At 54.6% G+C, this 18,020-nt stretch overlaps 2 protein-coding genes across 3 annotated transcripts; both read right to left on the bottom strand.

Annotated features, from left to right (window-relative positions):
- Positions 1–965: 965 nt before the first annotated feature.
- On the bottom strand, positions 966–6,123 carry ALDOA (aldolase, fructose-bisphosphate A). Of its 2 annotated transcripts, none has more exons than XM_063099204.1 (9): positions 6,057–6,123; positions 3,595–3,727; positions 3,296–3,507; positions 2,676–2,730; positions 2,439–2,599; positions 2,003–2,086; positions 1,717–1,891; positions 1,361–1,560; positions 966–1,271 (listed from the first exon to the last, which is right to left on the bottom strand). In XM_063099204.1, the coding sequence occupies exons 2-9, from the start codon at positions 3,704–3,706 to the stop codon at positions 1,176–1,178; spliced, it is 1,095 nt and encodes a 364-aa protein (XP_062955274.1). In that variant the 5' UTR covers positions 3,707–3,727; positions 6,057–6,123; the 3' UTR covers positions 966–1,175. The 2 variants fall into 2 exon arrangements, with proteins under 2 accessions (XP_062955274.1, XP_062955273.1); XM_063099203.1 differs by lacking the exon at positions 6,057–6,123 and adding an exon at positions 5,015–5,169.
- An 821-nt stretch (positions 6,124–6,944) lies between these two features.
- Positions 6,945–12,806, bottom strand: LOC134381025 (uncharacterized). The gene is made up of 4 exons (XM_063101114.1): positions 12,733–12,806; positions 12,066–12,294; positions 11,656–11,811; positions 6,945–7,279 (listed from the first exon to the last, which is right to left on the bottom strand). Exons 1-4 carry the CDS (start codon positions 12,804–12,806, stop codon positions 7,166–7,168), a joined length of 573 nt encoding a protein of 190 aa, XP_062957184.1. The 3' UTR covers positions 6,945–7,165.
- Positions 12,807–18,020: the final 5,214 nt, after the last annotated feature.

The raw sequence follows: 18,020 nt of genomic DNA, 5'->3' as shown, positions 1-18,020 counted from the left end.
AGGTCAAGATTTTTTTCTTGAGAGGTGAGCTCAAGAGAGGAAAGGGCTCATACTAGGAAAGACTGGGGATGAGGAGGTTGCAGGAAATTTTGGAAGTGGCAGAACTAGTTCCCTAGTTCTAGCTAGGATCTGCAGCAGTTAAGACCTGATGAAGTTACTGCTACACTCCAGTCTGAGTGATTGGGGAAGTGTTTGAGGCGAGGCCTAGGGGTAAGTGCAGAGCCCTCAATCTGGCTTCATGGAATGCAGCAGCTACAGAGGCTCAGTTTTTAGTTTGGAACCTGAGCAGCACAGTTGAGCTTCTGTGTGTATCTGCATTGCAGAGGGGGGTCTTGGAGGGGATTCCAGGTTCCTCAAGGGGTATCACAGCCCAAAAGAGATTAACAAAGCATTTCTAATTCCATCTCCTGTTAAGGTGGGGAAATAGAAAGCTCAGTAGTGTAGATTAAGGAGATGTGCATTAGTAAACCTGTTTCCAGCAACAAACACTGCAATCCTGGGCAAGACAGCCTTCAGCACAAATTGGGAATAACAGCACCTACTCGTACAGAACACCTATCACAATGCTGCCTGGCCCGTAGCACTCAGAAGTCAGCTTATCAGTGGCTGTTTTGGTCATGGGGGCTTCCCACACTCTTGAGTTCTGGGCCTAAAAGTGAGGCTGAGGCTGCAGCCCCCTAACACTTGAGCAGTTTACACCCGCACTCCCCAACCACAAGCCCTATCAGATGTTGCTAGTTGAAGGGGCGGAGCCTGTATGTAGTGGCTAGAAGTAAATTGCACAAGCTCTCTGCCTTTCTCAAAGCCCTGTGCAAGTATAAAACAGAGCAGGAAGGTCTTTTCACCTTTCACCTGTTTCCTGCCCAGGAATGAAGAGCACAAAACAAGGGCTCTTCCTTCTCCTGGGCTCTGCCCCCTCCCCAGACCCTTCCCCATCCTTGACACCACAAGACACTGACAGCAGATTCCCCCTTAAACAGTTGTTTATTGGCAGTGGGCTGGAAAGGGTGATAGTGTTAGCATACGCAGACAATACCGCACACCACTGTCACAAGGGAGGCCAAGAGCAATGGGAAAGACAGCCTGGAGCCCCAGACGAGGCCCCCTCTTCAGGAGTGAGTGTGGGAGGGGGTGGGGGCCTGGAGTGTTGGGAGGCAGCCTTAGAACACCTCCGCTTAGTAGGCGTGGTTAGAGACGAAGAGGGACTCGCTGGCTGCAGCCCCAGCCTGACCACTTGGGGTGTACTTCCCTTGACAGGCGAGGCTGTTGGCCTAAGAGGGGAGAGGAGCCAGAGTGAGACGGGCTCTCCTCAGAGTCCCATCCACCCAGGCACCCTGCCCACCTTCAACCCCGTCCTTACCAGGGCACGCTTGATATACTCCTCCTGGGCGGCCTTCAGGTTCTCCTTCTTCCCACCCCAGGCTTTCAGGGCAGAGGCCTGCAGGGCTCGGCCATAGGAGAAGGTCAGGGCCCATGGCTTCAGCAGGGGGCACTTGTTGATGGCGTTGAGGTTGATGGATGCCTCCTCCTCGCTTTGGCCTCCTGACAGGAAGGTGATCCCTGTAGAGCAAGGGGCAAGATAAGGAGGTTGTGGTCAGAGACCCAGGGGACTGGTAGGAGCCTTAGAAGCTGCCCTGCTACAGACCAATGGGCATAAGGGCTGTGGGTACAGTTCATCTACCTCCCCACGGGCCAAGATGAGGGTGTGTGCCTCACCAGTGACAGCGGGAGGCACTGTGCGGCGCAGTGCTGTGACAGTTGCCATGGCAATCTCCTCTGGAGAATACTTCTGGGTGCAGGCATGGCCTGGAGTTACCATATTGGGCTTCAGCAAGGTGCCTTCCAGGTAGATATGGTGGTCACTTAAAGCCTTGTAGACAGCTGCCAGCACCTAGAGTGGACAGGACCAAAGAGGAGTGGGGTAGAGGACAGGGTTTTAGCCCCAGGGCCACTGGCCCAGCTGCCCAGCCCACCACACTGGCCAGGTGGACAGGCCACCTACCTTCTCGGTTACATACTGACAGCGCTTCAAGTCATGGTCCCCATCAGGGAGGATCTCAGGCTCCACGATGGGCACAATGCCATTCTATGGGGTGAGGCACAGGGTAGCCATTAAGCCTCCTAACTCAAAGCCCCACCTACAGCTCTACACAGCCGCTGGCCAAGATCTTGTCTCAGTGACAACAGAGAGCCATGGCCTCCCAAGTCCTTGGTGGATTACAGGCCAGGCACCTCCTCAGACCCACCCACACCAGCCCTATTCTGCCCCTCTGCCTTGCACAGCCCTTGAGTGCCTTCCACAAGCTGAGCCTGATGCTTCGTGGGTATGAGGAACAGTTGCCTTGGGGGAGGTAGGTATCCTGGCAGATGGTGACAAGCTAGCTTATACTGGAACCAAAGGAGCTGAGAGGTGCCCTCTTGGGGGCCTGCAGGCCCACCTGCTGGCAGATGCTGGCATAACGGGCCAGAACGTTGGCATTTTCCATGATGGCTAGGGCTGAGGGGGTGTGTTCCCCAATCTTCAGCACACAACGCCACTTGGCGAAGTCAGCTCCGTCCTTCTTGTACTGCGCACAGCGTTCAGACAGCCCATCCAGCCCTGAAGAGGAGACGGGGAGTTAGAGCATGGCAGGGACAGGAGCATGTGGCTCCCCTCACTTCCAAACAGTTCTCACCTTGGGTGGTAGTCTCGCCATTTGTTCCTGCCAGGGGGACCACGCCCTTGTCTACCTGTTGGGGCAGAGGCAACAACATAGGATGGGAGATTCCTCCTCTCTAGCCTGTTTTCCTCACCTTTACCCAATCTCTCAAGCATCATCTTAGGGGTTGCAAATATTTTCACTTAGTTACAGTATCCAGTGCAGACAGGAGACACTGGGATATTATTTAACAACAAATGCTAACTGAATTGGGTGTTGAGAGACCTGGGCTCTACCTCTTACTAACTCTGTGGGCGGAACACTTCACTTCCCTGAGCTTATTTTTCATCTGTAAAACGGGGATGACATCTTGCTTTTAGAATTGTAAGGATTAAAAATGCCAATAGAGGGGCTGGCCAGTTAGCACAGTTGGTTAGAGCACAGCCTTGTAACACTAAGGTTTAAGGGTTCAGATCCCCATACCAGCCAGCTGCAAAAACAAAATTTTTAAAATGCCAATAGGTACCATCAGTCTGGGGCAGACTCCACCCAGTCTGTAGGCTCCCAGCCCAGTGTTCATCCCCCGCCTCATTAATCTAGATTTCTTTCTGCCAGATTCATCTCAAATCTCCCATCCTGAGGCCCTGCCCTCTCACCTTGATGCCCACAACACCGCCCTTGGACTTGATAACTTGGGGGAAGGGATGCCCATTATCCGCCTTCTGGTAGAGAGTCTCATGGAAGAGAATGACACCCCCAATGCAGGGATTCACGCGGTCGTCAGCGGTCAGCAGCAGCTGGCGGTAGAAGCGCCGGTTCTCCTCGGTGTTCTCGGTGCCAATGGACTGCAACCGCTTGGCAATGCTTCCTGGAGAGGAGCGTCACAATGGAATATGGGGATGTGCCTGCCACTCCCATCCCTGGGCCCTCCTCCCACTCTGTCTCCTGCACACACCGGTGGACTCATCTGCAGCCAGGATGCCCTTGCCCGGAGCCACGATGCGGTGAGCAATGTCGGACAGCTCCTTCTTCTGCTCCGGGGTCAGTGCTGGATACGGGTAGGGCATGGTGCTGGTGGTAGCAAGTTCCTGGGGAGAGGAGACATGGAGGAGGACCAGTTAGCTGGGCTTTCTCCTGGTCTTCTAGTGAGCAGGGCCCCTCGCCTAGAGGTAGGGACCAATGTTCCCTACCTCCCCTGCCCCACATCCGGCAGTCCTGGGGCACTTCGCGTGCCCAGCTCCCCCTGCCCCGACTTCCCTATACTAGGCCTGCCTCCTGTACCTTTCCTAACTCTCTTTCTTTGTTGCTGGGTGTTGCCCAGCTGAGGGTGGTGTTGCACACTGGCAACTGGGGAAAAGGAAAAGGCCATAGCCAAGGACAGGTGGGTCATGTTGAAGCTGGACCCTTCTGGCTCGCAACTTGCCATGGGGTCACCTTGCCTAGAAACAAAACTGAACCGAAGTATTTTAGGAGGTAAAGGTTGTGAAGAGGGCCCAGTACCCACATTGGAAAGGGCCCAGAGAAGGGTAAGGTCTGTTCTTCAAGCCACACAGCAACCCAGGGCACAGATCTGAGATTAGAACCCAGATCTTCTGACTGCTACTGGGGTGTTCCTTCCAATCCACCCAAGATTCCAGGGCTGCCCAGGCTCCAATGTTTCAAGGACATCCCAAGGTCAGGCTTCTCCCTCTAAGGTGGGGGGAGGATGTTAGGAAGAGGATGTTAGGAAAAAGCTAAGGGGACCCTCAGAAGCCCAGGAAAGGGCAGAGAAACGGGGCACGGTTTGCCATTCTCACTGCTCATACAGCGAAAGAACGCGGAGGAGAGGCAAGCGCCCCACCCCTTCCCCTGAAAACTGCTCCTGTCCGTTCACACGGCTGCAGCTATTCCAGGCTCAGAGTCAAGGTCACCCGATAAGGAAAGACAGGGAAAGTGTTAATGGGCATCAAGCGCTGCCAAGGGGTTTCCCCTCCTCTCCAGGGGCGCCCTGTCTCCCAGGGCAGGAACCAACCCCCCTCCCCTGCTTGAGGAACCCTGAGGCAATATGAGCTGACCCCCACCCCTCGCTGCCTCTTGGGATCCCTGCCGAAGCAAAGGGGCCCTGATCCTTTGCATCAGAGGTCCCCGCAAGAAAAGGGGAGGAGCGGCCCTCCGTCCTGTCCTGCTTCCTCCCCGCAGTGACTCAGCGCGCGGAGCCGCAGCATTGCGCAGCAAACCCAGGGAGCTCAGGCCGCAGCTGGGAGCATGTGCGTGAGGCGGTGGGGAGACGCTGGGACGGGTAGGGCTGGAGGCTCCCCGCCCACGCCCGGCCCGCCACGGCCCCCAAGATCCTTCCCCAGGGTCCCAGGCCGTCGCACGTGGCCAGGGTCGCTCACCTGGCCCGGGAGAGGGGCGGGCTTGCGGGGCGCGGCGGGCCGGCGAGCGGACAGGACGAGCGAACGCAGCGGCCGTCAGCAGCACCCGGCTCTGCGGCGCGTTTGGGTAGGGACGTAGGCTATTCAGCTCCCGAGGGGGCGGCGCGGGGCGTGGGAGGCGGTGCCCAGTTTTTTAAAGGCACCGCTGCTCGCTCCGCCCAGTTTTTCCTCTGCCGGGAGTGAGCGGCGTCCAATTGCAGGGGAGGAACTGCGCACGAGGCCGCCCCCGAGAGGCGAAGCCCGGAGGCGGCGCTCGGGAGAGGACGGGGCGGCGAGAACCTAATCTCTCCCCCTCCCCCCTCGGACGTGACTTGGGCCACATCCCGCGGGTCGCCAGGGCCCTACCTCCCTTCTCGCTTTTTCCCCCGCCTGGCGCGCTCTGGGGTGCTGTGACTCAGCCGGAATGTTGGCACCGAAGGAGACGGGGATGGGAGATGGGGAAAGCGGGTGGCAGACTCTGAAAGGATGAAGGCGCGGCTTCCCCTCCTAGGCACAGCCGGGCGGCTCGTGGCAGCCCCAGCTTCCGGCCTGCGTGGCTGCAGCGTGTGTCACGCTGTAACCGTCGAGAGGCCGGGCGTTTGCCTGCCTCACCCGCGGGCTGCACTGCGCAGGGCGCAGAGCCGACGGACACGAAGAACAAGGGGACGGCCGGGGCTGGCAGGGAGCGGAGGCGAGGCCTTGCCCTCATCCGCGCGGGCCCGACTCCCGGGCCGGGAAGCCAGCCTAGCACGCGCGTGCGATCTCTCTCGGGGCCGGTGCAGACAGGTCCGTAGTCCCCGGCCGCCACCGAAACCAGTTTACTCGGAAATTGGCCACGGCTCGACCCAAGCGAGTGTCGAGGATGCAGGGCCACGGAGCCTGCGATACGTCTTCTTTGGACCTGACTTTCTTCTCCAAAATAAAATCTGTCCCTGAGCTGATCTTCCTCCCAGATACTTCCCGAGCCCCCCCACCCCCCTTATCCCGACCCCTTTGGCCCAACCCCACCCTGCTAGCGGCCCACCTGCGGCGAGACTGAAGGAGCCGGCAAAGCCTGGTAGCAGCGAGTGAGCCAGGCGTACCCGGGCTGGGTTATAAGGCAGCTCCTGCCCTCCCCCGCACAGATGTCCCCGATCTTCTCCGGTGACCCCTGCCCTTTCCCCGCCATGGATCCCCCGGCAGAGACCTATATTTAGGGAAACCTGAAGCCCATGACATTCATGCCAGCGTGGGGCCCAGCATGTAGGAAAAGGGAAGTCTAGGGTCTGCCCTACTGTGGGGGAGGGGAGCCCCCCACCCACTCACCGGTACTTCAGAGGAAATTCCTTCCTTGGAAATCCAGATTGAGGTCCTTGGATGTCAGAGAAATCTTTGGACAGGGATCTGTGGGGAGGGAAAGGGGTAGAGGATCCCGCGGCCCTCCCTGCCTCCTTCCCACTGGCTCCCTCTCTGATTCCCTCCTCCCCTGACTGGGGGCCTTGATATTGGCTACTACCATTCTCTGGAGCCCTTTTTTTTTTTTTTTTTTAAAGATGACCCTTAAGGGGATCTTAACCCTTGACTTGGTGTTGTCAGCACCACGCTCTCCCAAGTGAGCTAACCGGCCATCCCTATATAGGAATTCGAACCCGTGGCCTTGGTGTTATCAGCACCACATTTTCCCAAGTGAGCCACGGGCCGGCCCTTGGAGCCCATTTTTTAAGAGGGAGAGCAGATGTAGGCACTATACTCATCTCCTAAAATAACCCCAAGTCCATGCACGGGGGTAGGGTTGGGGCAGCCCTATATCCTGTACTCAAGGCCCAAGTTCCTCCTGTAATGCTGTCTATGGTGAGCGGTGTTTATATATAATATATATATAATAGTTACATATAATAGTTTAATGGGGAGGGGAAGAGGGGGCACGGGCACCTGCGGGCACACTAGCTCCTCTCTCTTCTGGCCCTACAAAGGGGCTGCAGTCCTGCTGGCTCTCTGAGTTCAGCCCTGCAGGGAGCCAGGCCCTCCACAGCAAGCTGAGCAGGCCATTGGTGCTTCCAGTGGCCTGAAGAAAGGTGTCTGGAGGCCCCTTAGGGAGGAGGGCATGTGGGCCCTGGGGCTGGCTGCTCCCCAAAGGGCATAGATCCTGGGTCCTCATCGGAGCTTGATCTCAAAGCAGAGACAGTTGAGGCTCTGGCAGTCGGGAAGTTGGCACGCACAGGCACAGTCACAGAGTGGGCAGCAGCGAGGGCACTGTGGGGCCCAGCCCTGAGGGAGAGGAGAGAGGGATGCGGACGGTGGGACCACAGCCTCTGTCTGTTTCCCTCTGAGAGGCGAAGGGAACAAAGAGGCCTGGGAAGTCTCACTGGCCCAGTGGAGCAGAGGCTACCATCCACTGCTTTGTGGAACAAAGCAATTCTCTGTGCTGTTGAGAAATCAGCCATGAAGCAATGTCCCAAACAGCAGAGTGCAGGAGCTGGAAGGAACTAGTAGGGGTTCTCTCTGTCTTCCCAGTTTATGGGTGAGCAGACTGAGGACCAGAGAGCAACTGGCCCTGGGTCCCATGCTAGAATTTGGGTGTCCCAGTGTCCAGCTCAGAGATAGTCCTGCCACATCCTCATGGCCTTGTGCAGTTGAGAGTCAATAACAGAAAGCACACACACATCTTTCTGTCCATCATGAAAATAACTTGTGGGTTTTATGGACTTCTTCCTTGGCATGAGACCAAACTGTAGGATCTTGTGAATCATTTTTGAGCACCTACTCTCTGTGCAAGGCACAGACTACATTCATGAATGATTTTAAAAAATCCAGTTTTCCTTGAAAATGGCAATTTCTATATTTTTTTAAAAAAAAATTTTTTTTTGGAGGCTGGCCAGTTAATGTTCTAAAAAGAGTTATTTCTCTTTTCATTATCAGAACCCTGAGCAGTGGGCCTCTTTACAAAAGGGGAAATAGAGGCTTAGAGGGGAGTGACTTGCCCAAAGGAATACGACTAGGGAATGGAGCTGAGAGGGAGCAGGGTCTGCTTGCTCCAGTCCTGTGATTCCCCTGGAGTCCCTGCCTCCCAGGGCTAGGAACATCAGCTTCATCCTGAGCCTGCAAGGGCAGGTACAGTTCATCTCGTGTTCTCCACTGAGTTAGTGCAGGGATTCACCCTCAGCAGGTGTCTGAGATATAGAGGAATGTTGAATGAATGGATGAATCTAAGCCTCTGTTTTTTCCTCTTTCGGCAAGGAAAAAAGAGGGCTTCTCAGCTCCCGGGGAAACAGAAGGTCTGTCTCTTGGGGAATAGGAACAGCATGTCCTTAGGCACAGGAAGGGAGAACTGGCTCCCTCCAACCCACTGCCCCCCTGCCCTGGAAGGGATGACCTGCAACTGCCTCAGGCATGGACTGGAGACAGGCCAAGTGGCTGGAGTGGGACACACCCAGATGGCTGTGTGACAGAAGATTGGCTCCTTGAGGCCAGAGGCAGAACTAGTGTCACAGTTGCACAGCTCAATCAGAAACCAAGCCAAGCCAGGAATAGGGGAATGACCTTTTCAACAGCTGAGGTTTTGGGGTGCAGTGTCAGATGACTGGTGAGATCAGATATCACTAGGGTCTCCAGTGAGGGGAGGGGAGCAGCCACCTACAGGGAGAGGGATCTGAATTGGGCTGTGCTACTGCCAACAGAACTGCCTCTTGGGGAGGAAACTAGAAGTGTCAGGGTAGAAGGGAGAGAAGGAGAGAGAGAAGTGGTTTGCTTGTGTTTGGTAAGGGTGCGGTTTAGGGCGTCTCTAGGGAGTCCCAATCTGGGGATGACATAGGCTCTGTGGGCTTCTGGAGGACCACACCATCATTCTGTGCACAGAACTGGTGGCTGAAAAAGGCTCCACTGCTCTTACCTCAAAAAAGAAGGTATTAAATGCATTTCTTGGCTCTGTCCACTGGAAGGGTTCAGATCTAGTCATTAATAACTGGCTAATGGATTTCTCCACTCTCACAAGCAGCCATGTGGCTTCTGGAAAGAATCTGCTGTTTAAGTACATTAAAAAAGGACTCCACAAGACTGTTAACCCTTGTGTTTCTCTCAGCTCTTGGGAGACTTTTTCACTTTGATTTTTTTCTTTTTGACTTTGTGAGGTCCAGCCATCATTGTTACTGGTTAGAGCACAGACCCTAGAGTCAGTAAGGCCTGGATTTGAATCTCAGCTTGGTTAATATATGTTTTGAGCCTCAGTTTCCTCACACCAACTTTGTGGCATCCTTATGGAGAATCAGGGGAAAGAACTAAGCACAATGCATGGTACATAGTGAGCGCTCAGTGAAAGAGAGCTGTTGTTGACATCACAGCTCTATTTCTCCTTATCAGTAGTTCTTAACCCTGGTTTCCATCGGAATCATGTGAGAACTTGCTAAAAATTCACAAACTACAGTCTCATCCCAGACTACCTGGAGGCCCAGCTTTCCTTTTAAGTCCCATACCTGCTTCTGATCACACACAGGGCTGAGAACCAACCACTGCACTTTAGCACATCAGCTCTCATACTCCACTGTTACTGCCTATGTCTTTCTGTTTACCACCAGCATGTAAGCCCTGGGAGGACCGTGACCTTGTCTGTTTTGTTTCTGCTGAGCCCCCAGGGCTCAGCAGTGCCTCAATAGTAGTAACTCCATAAATCTTTGGTGAGTGAATGAATGAGCAAATGAATGAGATCCTCTCAGTATGCCTGTGAAAGAAGCAAAGCAGGCAGGTTTCTCCCCCTGAAAGGAAGAGAAACCTGGGTGTGTGTTCTGGCTGGCCAAGCTGTATAACCTCAGGCAAGTCACTCAAGCCTCTGTAAGCCTCAGTGCCTACAACTATAAAATGAGCAAGAGCTTTGTAACCTTCATGGTTGTTATTGTTTCTATAAGGAAACTGAAGAACAAAGAGATTTAAATGTACTTTGTGCCAAGACAGCTCAAGGACAGAATGACCCTGCCTGGCCCTCTGCCACTCTAGATCCCTTCCAGGCTCTAGCAGGAGCCAGAGAGAATCACGTCCTGAAGTCTCCAGGTTTGGAAGTTCCTACAGCCCAGGAGGGGAAGGCGGGAAAACCCAGTCCCTCTTACAGTGCACCTCACCCCATCTTCTCTCCCAAGGAGAAGATGAATCCCTAACCATTTTGTGTGCACAGAAGAGGAAGGGTATGGCATGCCCAGGACAGGAGGCTGGAAACCATTTTGTAACTGAGGCTCTCCCACAAAACAGCAGTTTTTAGAACCCAAGATCTCCTCTTGTTTCCCCTTTGCCCCTCTACCCCTCTGCCCCAACACCTGGAACCTCTCTCCTGGCTACCCCTGGGAAACCAGAAGCGGATTATTTGAAGCAGGAGAGCTCCTTGCCCCATGTTTATTTTGAAACTCAAAACATCTGCCAAGGATTTGCACCAATCATAGTCAGCACAAGACATGAATTTGCTGGGGCTTGGTCTTTTATTCTCCTCTTCCCTCCTGGGGAAGGTCACTGCTCCAAGGGCAGGCAGGAGCTTTGCTGTCTAAATCTCTGAGCCCAAAATAATCATGGCCTAGAATGGTGGTCGATTACATTTAACATCTTTAAACCCAGAAATGCAAAAATGGCCTGTCTTCTGCGAGCCAGGCTTCTCTCCTGAGGATTCTGTTTCAACTAACGCTTGTGGAGTAATTTGCTGAGCAAGGCTCTCCCATGTAACCCTGGAGAAGTGACTCAACCTTCCTAAGCCAGTTACTCCCCTGCAAAAGGAGGGTAATGATACTTACCTATCTACAGGTACAGGCATGAATAGATAGCCAAGGTGTGATGTCAAGCTAAAAAGCAGTTGTGATGAAATAGTCGAAGTGGTATGATCCCATTTTTGCCAAATAATAGTAAAATACAGCAGTGACAGTACTGTATGTTAGTATACAAGGGACATACACAAAATGTAGCAACTTTGGGTTAGAGAGCTGGTTTAAAAAGTGATTTATGTTTCTTTCCATCTATTGCTATGTGCATACTTTTGTAAACAATACTTTTTGTAATCAGAAAAAAATATATCCTTGTACCAGCTGGCCACCAAAAGAAAAAAGAAAAAATATATAGTTTTAAAAAAATACCCAGCTCGGGCTGGCCCATGGCTCACTCGGGAGAGTCCGGTGCTGATAACACCAAGGCCGCAGGTTCGGATCCCTATATAGGGATTGCCGGTTTGCTCACTTGGGAAAGCGTGGGGCTGACAACACCATGTCAAGGGTTAAGATCCCCTTACCGGTCATCTTTAAAAAAAAAAAAAAAAAAACCCCAGCTCTCAGGGTTGTTGGGAGAAATAATAATGTCAATAAAGTGGCATTCTATCTGGAACACAGTACTCACTCAAAGGACAGAAGCTGTTTTTTCTCTTAACTACCATTCTCAGAAGTGCTGATTATGTGCCATACATGTTATACACATCACCTTTCTCCATCTGGCACCCTATTTTCTTTTATCGCCAGAAATTATCTGATATGTTGTTTTTGGCTGTCTCCACATGACTCAGTACCTGGAACTGTGCCTGGCCTAGAGTAGGTGCTCAGTAATCAATGTTGCTGAACAAAGCAATGAATGCACAGATCGTACCTAGATCAGGGCTCAGAGGGGCAGGGGATAGGAATAGTACTCACAGCTTCAGTGGGCTGGGGGCAGCAAGCATCCAGGTAGTGGCCTGGGCTAGGCAGAGGGAAGTCACAGGCTTCTGCACATGTCCAGCAACAATCTTGTGGCCCCGAGGCACCTTGCTTCCTGCAGGGGGAGCTGCAGTCTGTGCAGCGGCCCTGGGCCTAGGAGATGGCAAAGCTCAGGATGACTTGGGCAAGGCAGCAGGTAGAGGTGGCCAAGACTCAGCTTTTAGGAGATGGGCAGGAGATGGTTCAGCTGGGGCAGGAGAGGAGGGGACCCTCTGGTCCCTCAAAAGGAATAGATGTGGAGACTAAATGGCAAAGGTGTCTCAGGGTAAGAGCCTGCAGATGAGGGAACAGACCGACTGGGTGCCTCTTCCCCAGAGCCCACCCTTTTTCCCCGACAGCCCTCTCACCAGCAGGCAGTGCCTAGTCAGCAGCACTAGGCCCAGCAGCAACAAATAGATGGCCACAGCAATGAAGACGATGGCAGGGATGGGGAGCAGCAGGGAAGGGCTGCTGACAGGAACCGGGGCTGGATTCCACTGGCTGGAGAAGGCCTGGATGAGCACAGGAGGAAGGGGTGACAGGGAGGTGGAGAGGGACTGCAGGAACACAGGAATACCAGGAGGGACACAGAGGTCGCTGGGGGGAGGAACAACCACCAGAAGGTGGGGAGTCAATAGGACTACACCCTGACTCACTATCTTGTCCCCCAAACCTGCCTTTTTTCCAGTCATCCCAATTTCATGACCATCAAGTACTTGTTGGTCATGCTAGAGTCTTCTGAGACTTGTTGATCTTCCTTTCTGAATGCCTCTGCAAACAGGTCTCTTGCCTCTGACTCCACCACATTGCCATCCCTCAGCCCACATTCCCAGTCCCTAACTGTTTTCCAACCAACCTCTTTCCACACCAGCTCTGCCTGTGTATCTCTCCCTTCCTTACCATCCATCAATGGCTCCCAATGACTCAGTGACAAACCCCCAATCCAGCCCCGCCTACCTCTTCCTCCCGCCCCCTCTACACTCCAGCCTTACTGCAGTCCTACCAGTTCCCCAAATGCCCCACCCTCTGTCTCACCCCAAGATCTCTGTCCCCGCTGCTTCCTCTGCCTGAAGTGCCTTTTCTCCTGGATTACTCGCTAAACTCTTCATCTTGCCGGGAATACCGGAAATGTGCCCCCCGTGGGAAATCCATCCATGGCATTTTCTCACAGCTCTTGCCCTTAGCTGGAAAGGTCTATGTTGGGTAAGAAGCCCCCTGCCCAGTCCGGGCTCGAAGGCAGGCAAGCTCAGAGTGACTGGAGGGCGTTGAGAGGACGCGCCAGAGAGGGGAAGGGGCCTGGACTCACGTCCACGGAGCAGGGCGGCGCCAGGCAGTCCGGGAGCTGCAGAGGAGAGAAGAGAAAGGGTCCTGGGCCTCAGGGGCTGAGAGGGAGTTAGAATGGGGTGCCCACTCTCTTCTTCCCACTTCCCGTTTGGGGAAACCGAGTCCCAGCGACGCCCTTTGGTACAGACAATGGGAGTCCGGGGGCCTGGGGATTCGAGGGCGGAGCCTTCCTCGCAGGCCCCAGCCCGACCCGGGCCGCACCATCCGTTGTCCCCACACCCGGGGCCGCCTCCGACCCCGCAGCCCCATCACCTGCACCATCGGGGCCGCGGGCAGTCCACGGATCCCGCGCCGCGCTGGGTCCATCGGCGGTTGCACCAGCAGCGCCCAGAAGCCTTCTGCTGCGTCTTGCTGTTGCCATGGGGACCAGAACGCCGCCCCTACGGCGGCCGCCGAGACCCAAACTCCTCATTCCCGCCGCGCTTCTCCCGCCCGATCCCGGGCGGACCCCATTCCTCCTAACCGCCGGCCTCGGGGCTGTCCCGCGGCGACTGGACGGAGACAGCAACTTCCCGCCGCCGCTGGCCTACCTCGGATCCTCATCAGATGCTGCACGTCGGAGGAGGCACCCGGGGCCCTGAGGGCTACAAAGGAAGGACCGAACCTCCAGGCTGCACCAGCAACTCGCTGTGTGACTTCGGCCAAGTCACCGAGCCTCGCTGAGTCCATTTCCTCATCTGCAAAAGAGGGAAACGCCTGCCTCACAGGGATATTGTGAAAATCAAAGCTAACTGTTAATTGTATGGGATTATCAATAGTTTTTCAATCTGACCCCACTTCTCCATTTTTATGCCATTTTTACAATCTTCACATCACTGTCAAAGTGATTTCCCACCACTCACATCTTATCTTGCTCCTTTTCTACTTCAAAATCTCCAGAGACTTCCCACTGACTCCAAGATAGAGCCCACATGCTTCAGCAGCCTGTCAATACCATCCCGACGGGCGCCAAGCTCTGGGGCTCTAGCAGAGAATAAGGCACATCTCCTGCCCTGGTGTTGCTGCCATTCTACTGGAGGAGAGGGGTCAGATGATAAATATATAAACAAGATTTTGTGCCCCATCCGTTCTTTCAAGGCTTCACATAGGATCTCTTGAAGGTTCCTGAACCAGAGCATAGGGTCTCACAGCTCCACAGCTTTGCAGAAACCGTTTCCCTGCCTAGAATGCTCTTCCCGTTTCCCCCTGACAAACTCCTTCCTTGTCCCTCGAACCTGTGCTCAGCTTTGCCTCAGTGAAGTCTTCCTGCCGACCTTGGGTGGAGACGGCTGCTTTGGGCTCTGAGATCCCACCACACCAAGTAGATAGCACTGTCCTAGCACTTACCACAAAGTGTTTGAATTTTTTTTTTTTTTTTAATTTATTGAATCAAAATCGATTATACATATTTTGGGGGTTGAACATTGAGATGTTGATTAAATCAATATTACTAGCATATATATTGTTACAAATCGTAATTATTCTTTATGCCCCTCGTCTAATTTCTCCCCTTCCCCCATTCCCTCTCCCTCCCCCCTCTAATTGCCCTAGCTTACTTCTCTCCTTCGAAAGAATAATGGTTAGTCTGTTAATTTATTGCCTAGATGATCTGTCCAATGCTGAGAGATGTGATCGGGTCCCCCAATATTATCATAGAGCAAATGCTCCTTCTGTCACTCTGAAATGGGTTTTGTGGAAAGAGACATCCTCTTCTTTGTCTCTGCTGGTGACTCTCCTTCTGTCAAAGCACTCCAGTGGTTGGCGGACCATCTGCATGGTGGCTGTGGTGTCCAGCCGGTTTTGCAGCAGCCATGGTTATTGTGGTGGTTGTGGTGGGCCACCCACGTGGAGGTGCTGTTTTTGGTATGCTCCTTGGCACTGGCGGTGTACCTGGTTGTCGGGTGTGTTTGGTCTCCTTCTCTATGTCTCTGGTCCATGGGCAGGCCCCAAGGTGCTGGAGTCATGAGCCTAGTTGTAGGAGAGGGGGCCAGTCCCCTTCTCCATGTCCTGGGTCCCTGGGAAGGTCCCGAGGTGCCAGCGCAGTGTGCCTGGTTGAGGGAGGGTGGTCTGGTCCCCTTCTCCATGCCCCAGGTATCTGGGCGGGCCCTGAGGTGCTGGCACCATGTGCCTGGTTGTGGGAGGAGGGTCCAGTCCCTGGCTCCATACCTCAGGTCACTGGGCAGGACCTGAGGCACTGGCTTGGTGTACCTGGTTGTGGGAGAAAGGGCCAGTCCCCTTCTGCATGCCTCTGGGCCGGGCAGGCCCTGAGGTGCTGGTACGGTGTCCCTGGTTGTGGGAGAGAGGTCCAGTCCCCTTCTCCTTGCCTTGGGTCCCTGGGTGGGCCCCAAGGTACTGGTGTGGTGCGTGTTGTTGTGGACCTGGTTCCTGGCTCCATACCTCGGGTCCCCGAGTGGGACCCAAGATGCTGGCTTGGTGTGCCTGGTTGTGGGAGTGTGGTCCGGTCTCCTTCTCCATGCCCCGGGACCGTGGGCATGCCCCAAGGCAATGGCTTGGTGTGCCTGGTTGTGGGAGAGTGGTCCAGTCCACTTCTCCACACCCTGGGTCCCTGGGTGGGCTCCGAGGTGCTGGCATGTTGTGCCTGCTTGTGGGAGAGTGGTCCGGTACCTGACTCCAGACCCTGGGTCCCTGGGTGAACCCCAAGGCGCTGGATCAGTGTGCTTGGTTGTGAGAGGATGGTCCGGTCCCCTTTTCCATGCCTCAGGTCCCCAGGTGGGCCCTGAAGCGCTGGCTCAGTGTGCCTGGTTGTGGGAGAGAGGTCCATTCCCCTTCTCCTTGCCTCGGGTCCCTGGGCAGGCCCCAAGGTGCTGGCATGGTGTGCCTGGTTGTGGGAGGGGGTTCCGTTTCCCATCTCCATGCCTCAGGTCCCTGGACAGGCTCTGAAGCTCTAACGTGGTGTGCCTCGGTGTGCGAGAGAGGTCTGGTCCCCTTTTCCATGCCCCAGGTCTCCGGGTGGGTTACGAGCTACAGGCATGTTGTACCTGGTTGTGGGAGAGAGGTTTGGTCCCCTTCTCCACTTCCTGGGTCCGCCCCAAGGTGCTGGCGTGATGTGCCTGGTTGTGGGAGAGAGCTCCAGTCCCCTTCTCCTTGCCCCAGCTCTCTGGGTGGGCTCTGAGGTGCTGGCATGTTGTGCCTGGTTGTAGGAGAGAGGTCCCATCCCCTTCTGCATGCCCTGGGTCCCTGGGTGGGCTCTGAGGTGCTGGCATGTTATGCCTGTTTGTAGGAGGGTGGTCTGGTTGGTCCCCAACTCCATACCCTGGGTGAGCCCCAAGGTGCTGGCTCCATGTGCCAGGTTGTGGGAGAGAGGTCTGGTCCCCTTCTCCCTGCCTCAGGTCCCTGGGCAGGCCCCAGGGACCTGAGGCAGGGAGGTGCTGGTGTGGTGTGCCTGGTTGTGGGAGGGGGATCCAGTCCCCTTCTCCATGCTTCAGGTCCTCAGGCTGGCCCCAAGGCACTGGTGCAGTTTGCCTGGAAGTGGGAGTGGGGTCCGATCCCCAGATCCGAGCCTCTGGTTCCCAGGCAGGCCCCAAGGTGCTGGTGGTGTGCCTGGGCTGGAACTAATTTTTGTCCTTTGCTTCTAACATGGGGGAACTTCCTGTGGGAACCAGTACTTGAGCTGTGTGGTTGTTTAAGCTGCTACTTTGCTGCTGTTTCCCTAGGGAAGAAGTTTTGTGCAGCTCAGGGTATAATGGCTGATCTTATAGGTACTTCCAGCTATCCAGAGACCTGGTGGATCTGTGTTCTGTAGAATTTCTTTTTTTTTTTTTTTTTAAAGATGACCAGTAAGGGGATCTTAACCCTTGGCTTGGTGTTGTCAGCACCATGCTCAGCCAGTGAGCAAACCGGCCATCCCTATATAGGATCCGAACCCGTGGCCTTGGTGTTATCAGCACCACACTCTCCCGAGTGAGCCACGGGCCAGCCCAGTGTTCTGTAGAATCTCTGATCTGGGCCTGAGTTTTTTCATCAAACTGCACCCCATGCAATTCTGCATTCCTGACCAGTCTCCTCCGATTGGTCCTGTGCTGATTGGGGGGCAGATCAGCTGTCTTTGCTGTGTCCCAGTGTTCTCCCGGTGGGCCCGTCTCCCCCACCGCCCATGCTCCAAACACTTCCCATGGGACAGGCCCTGCGCTGGTCCCTTGCAATGACTAACCGACCTCTGAACGGCTCCTTTTTTTCAGTTGTTCTGGTTCCTCACTGCTGCATGGGTCCATGTGAACACTTCTAGTGGTCTTGCTTTCCTGGGGGCCACCAAGGCCCTCTTCTCTCCTGCTGCCTCCAAGTAACTCCATCCCAAGGGCACAGCTGCGGCTTCTGCCAGCTCCTGCTCCATGTGCTCAGCAGCTCGAGCCTTAAAGCAGCCGCGGCCGGAAATGCTCGGAGCAGCTTTTTCTTTCTCTCATCGTGGTTTCTCCCACCTTCATGAACTCCGTCGGTCTCTCCTCCTCTTCCCCTGAGCTCCAGCTGCCCCAGCTTGGCTGATGTTACATTTTTATAGTTGTAAATTTGGTTGATTTGTTGGAGATAGTGACGCTGGGGACCGTCTATTCCGCCATCTTGATTGGATCCCCCAGGTGTTTGAATTCTTTACTTCAGAGTCCGGCTCTCAGATTAGACTGCTAATGCCTGGGACCTGGTCCGATTTTTCTCCCCAGCCCAAGCTCTAACACTCGGCCTAGACTTGAGGGCCCTGTGAATATTCACTGGTGCTGTGAATGAGTCGAATCCAACTCTATGCGCTAGTGAAGTGTTGTTATCCAGATGCCCTGGTTCCCTTGGCTTTTAAGACACACAGACCTCCCACTTTCATTCCTAACCTTTTGGTTCCACACACAAATGCTTGCACACATGGACACTTAAAAAGGGAAACCTCCCAGGGAGGCCCTGGACCTCCTACATGATTGCTGCATCCTGGCATTTTCCCCTGAAAGCAGTGCCACCTTACACCTCCTCTCATCCACGCTCTCCACCTGATGTCCCTC

Source organism: Cynocephalus volans, chromosome 6 (genome assembly GCF_027409185.1).
Source record: "Cynocephalus volans isolate mCynVol1 chromosome 6, mCynVol1.pri, whole genome shotgun sequence".
Classification (NCBI taxonomy): Eukaryota; Metazoa; Chordata; class Mammalia; order Dermoptera; family Cynocephalidae; genus Cynocephalus; species Cynocephalus volans.
The sequence above is the reverse complement of the archived record's forward strand: the minus strand, read 5'-3'. Positions and strand labels throughout refer to the sequence as shown.

Excerpts from the sequence above, each read along its gene's own strand:
- LOC134381025 (XM_063101114.1), bottom strand. The coding sequence starts at position 12,806 with ATGAAGAGTTTAGCGAGTAATCCAGGAGAAAAGGCACTTCAGGCAGAG. Across the intron at positions 12,295-12,732 it reads GCGGGGACAGAGATCTTGGG|CGACCTCTGTGTCCCTCCTG; the intron begins GTGAGACAGAGG and ends TCCTCCCCCCAG. Across the intron at positions 11,812-12,065 it reads TGACTAGGCACTGCCTGCTG|GCCCAGGGCCGCTGCACAGA; the intron begins GTGAGAGGGCTG and ends GCCATCTCCTAG.
- ALDOA (XM_063099204.1), bottom strand. The coding sequence starts at position 3,706 with ATGCCCTACCCGTATCCAGCACTGACCCCGGAGCAGAAGAAGGAGCTG. Across the intron at positions 2,600-2,675 it reads TGGCGAGACTACCACCCAAG|GGCTGGATGGGCTGTCTGAA; the intron begins GTGAGAACTGTT and ends TCTCCTCTTCAG. Across the intron at positions 1,561-1,716 it reads AGTGCCTCCCGCTGTCACTG|GGATCACCTTCCTGTCAGGA; the intron begins GTGAGGCACACA and ends CTTGCTCTACAG.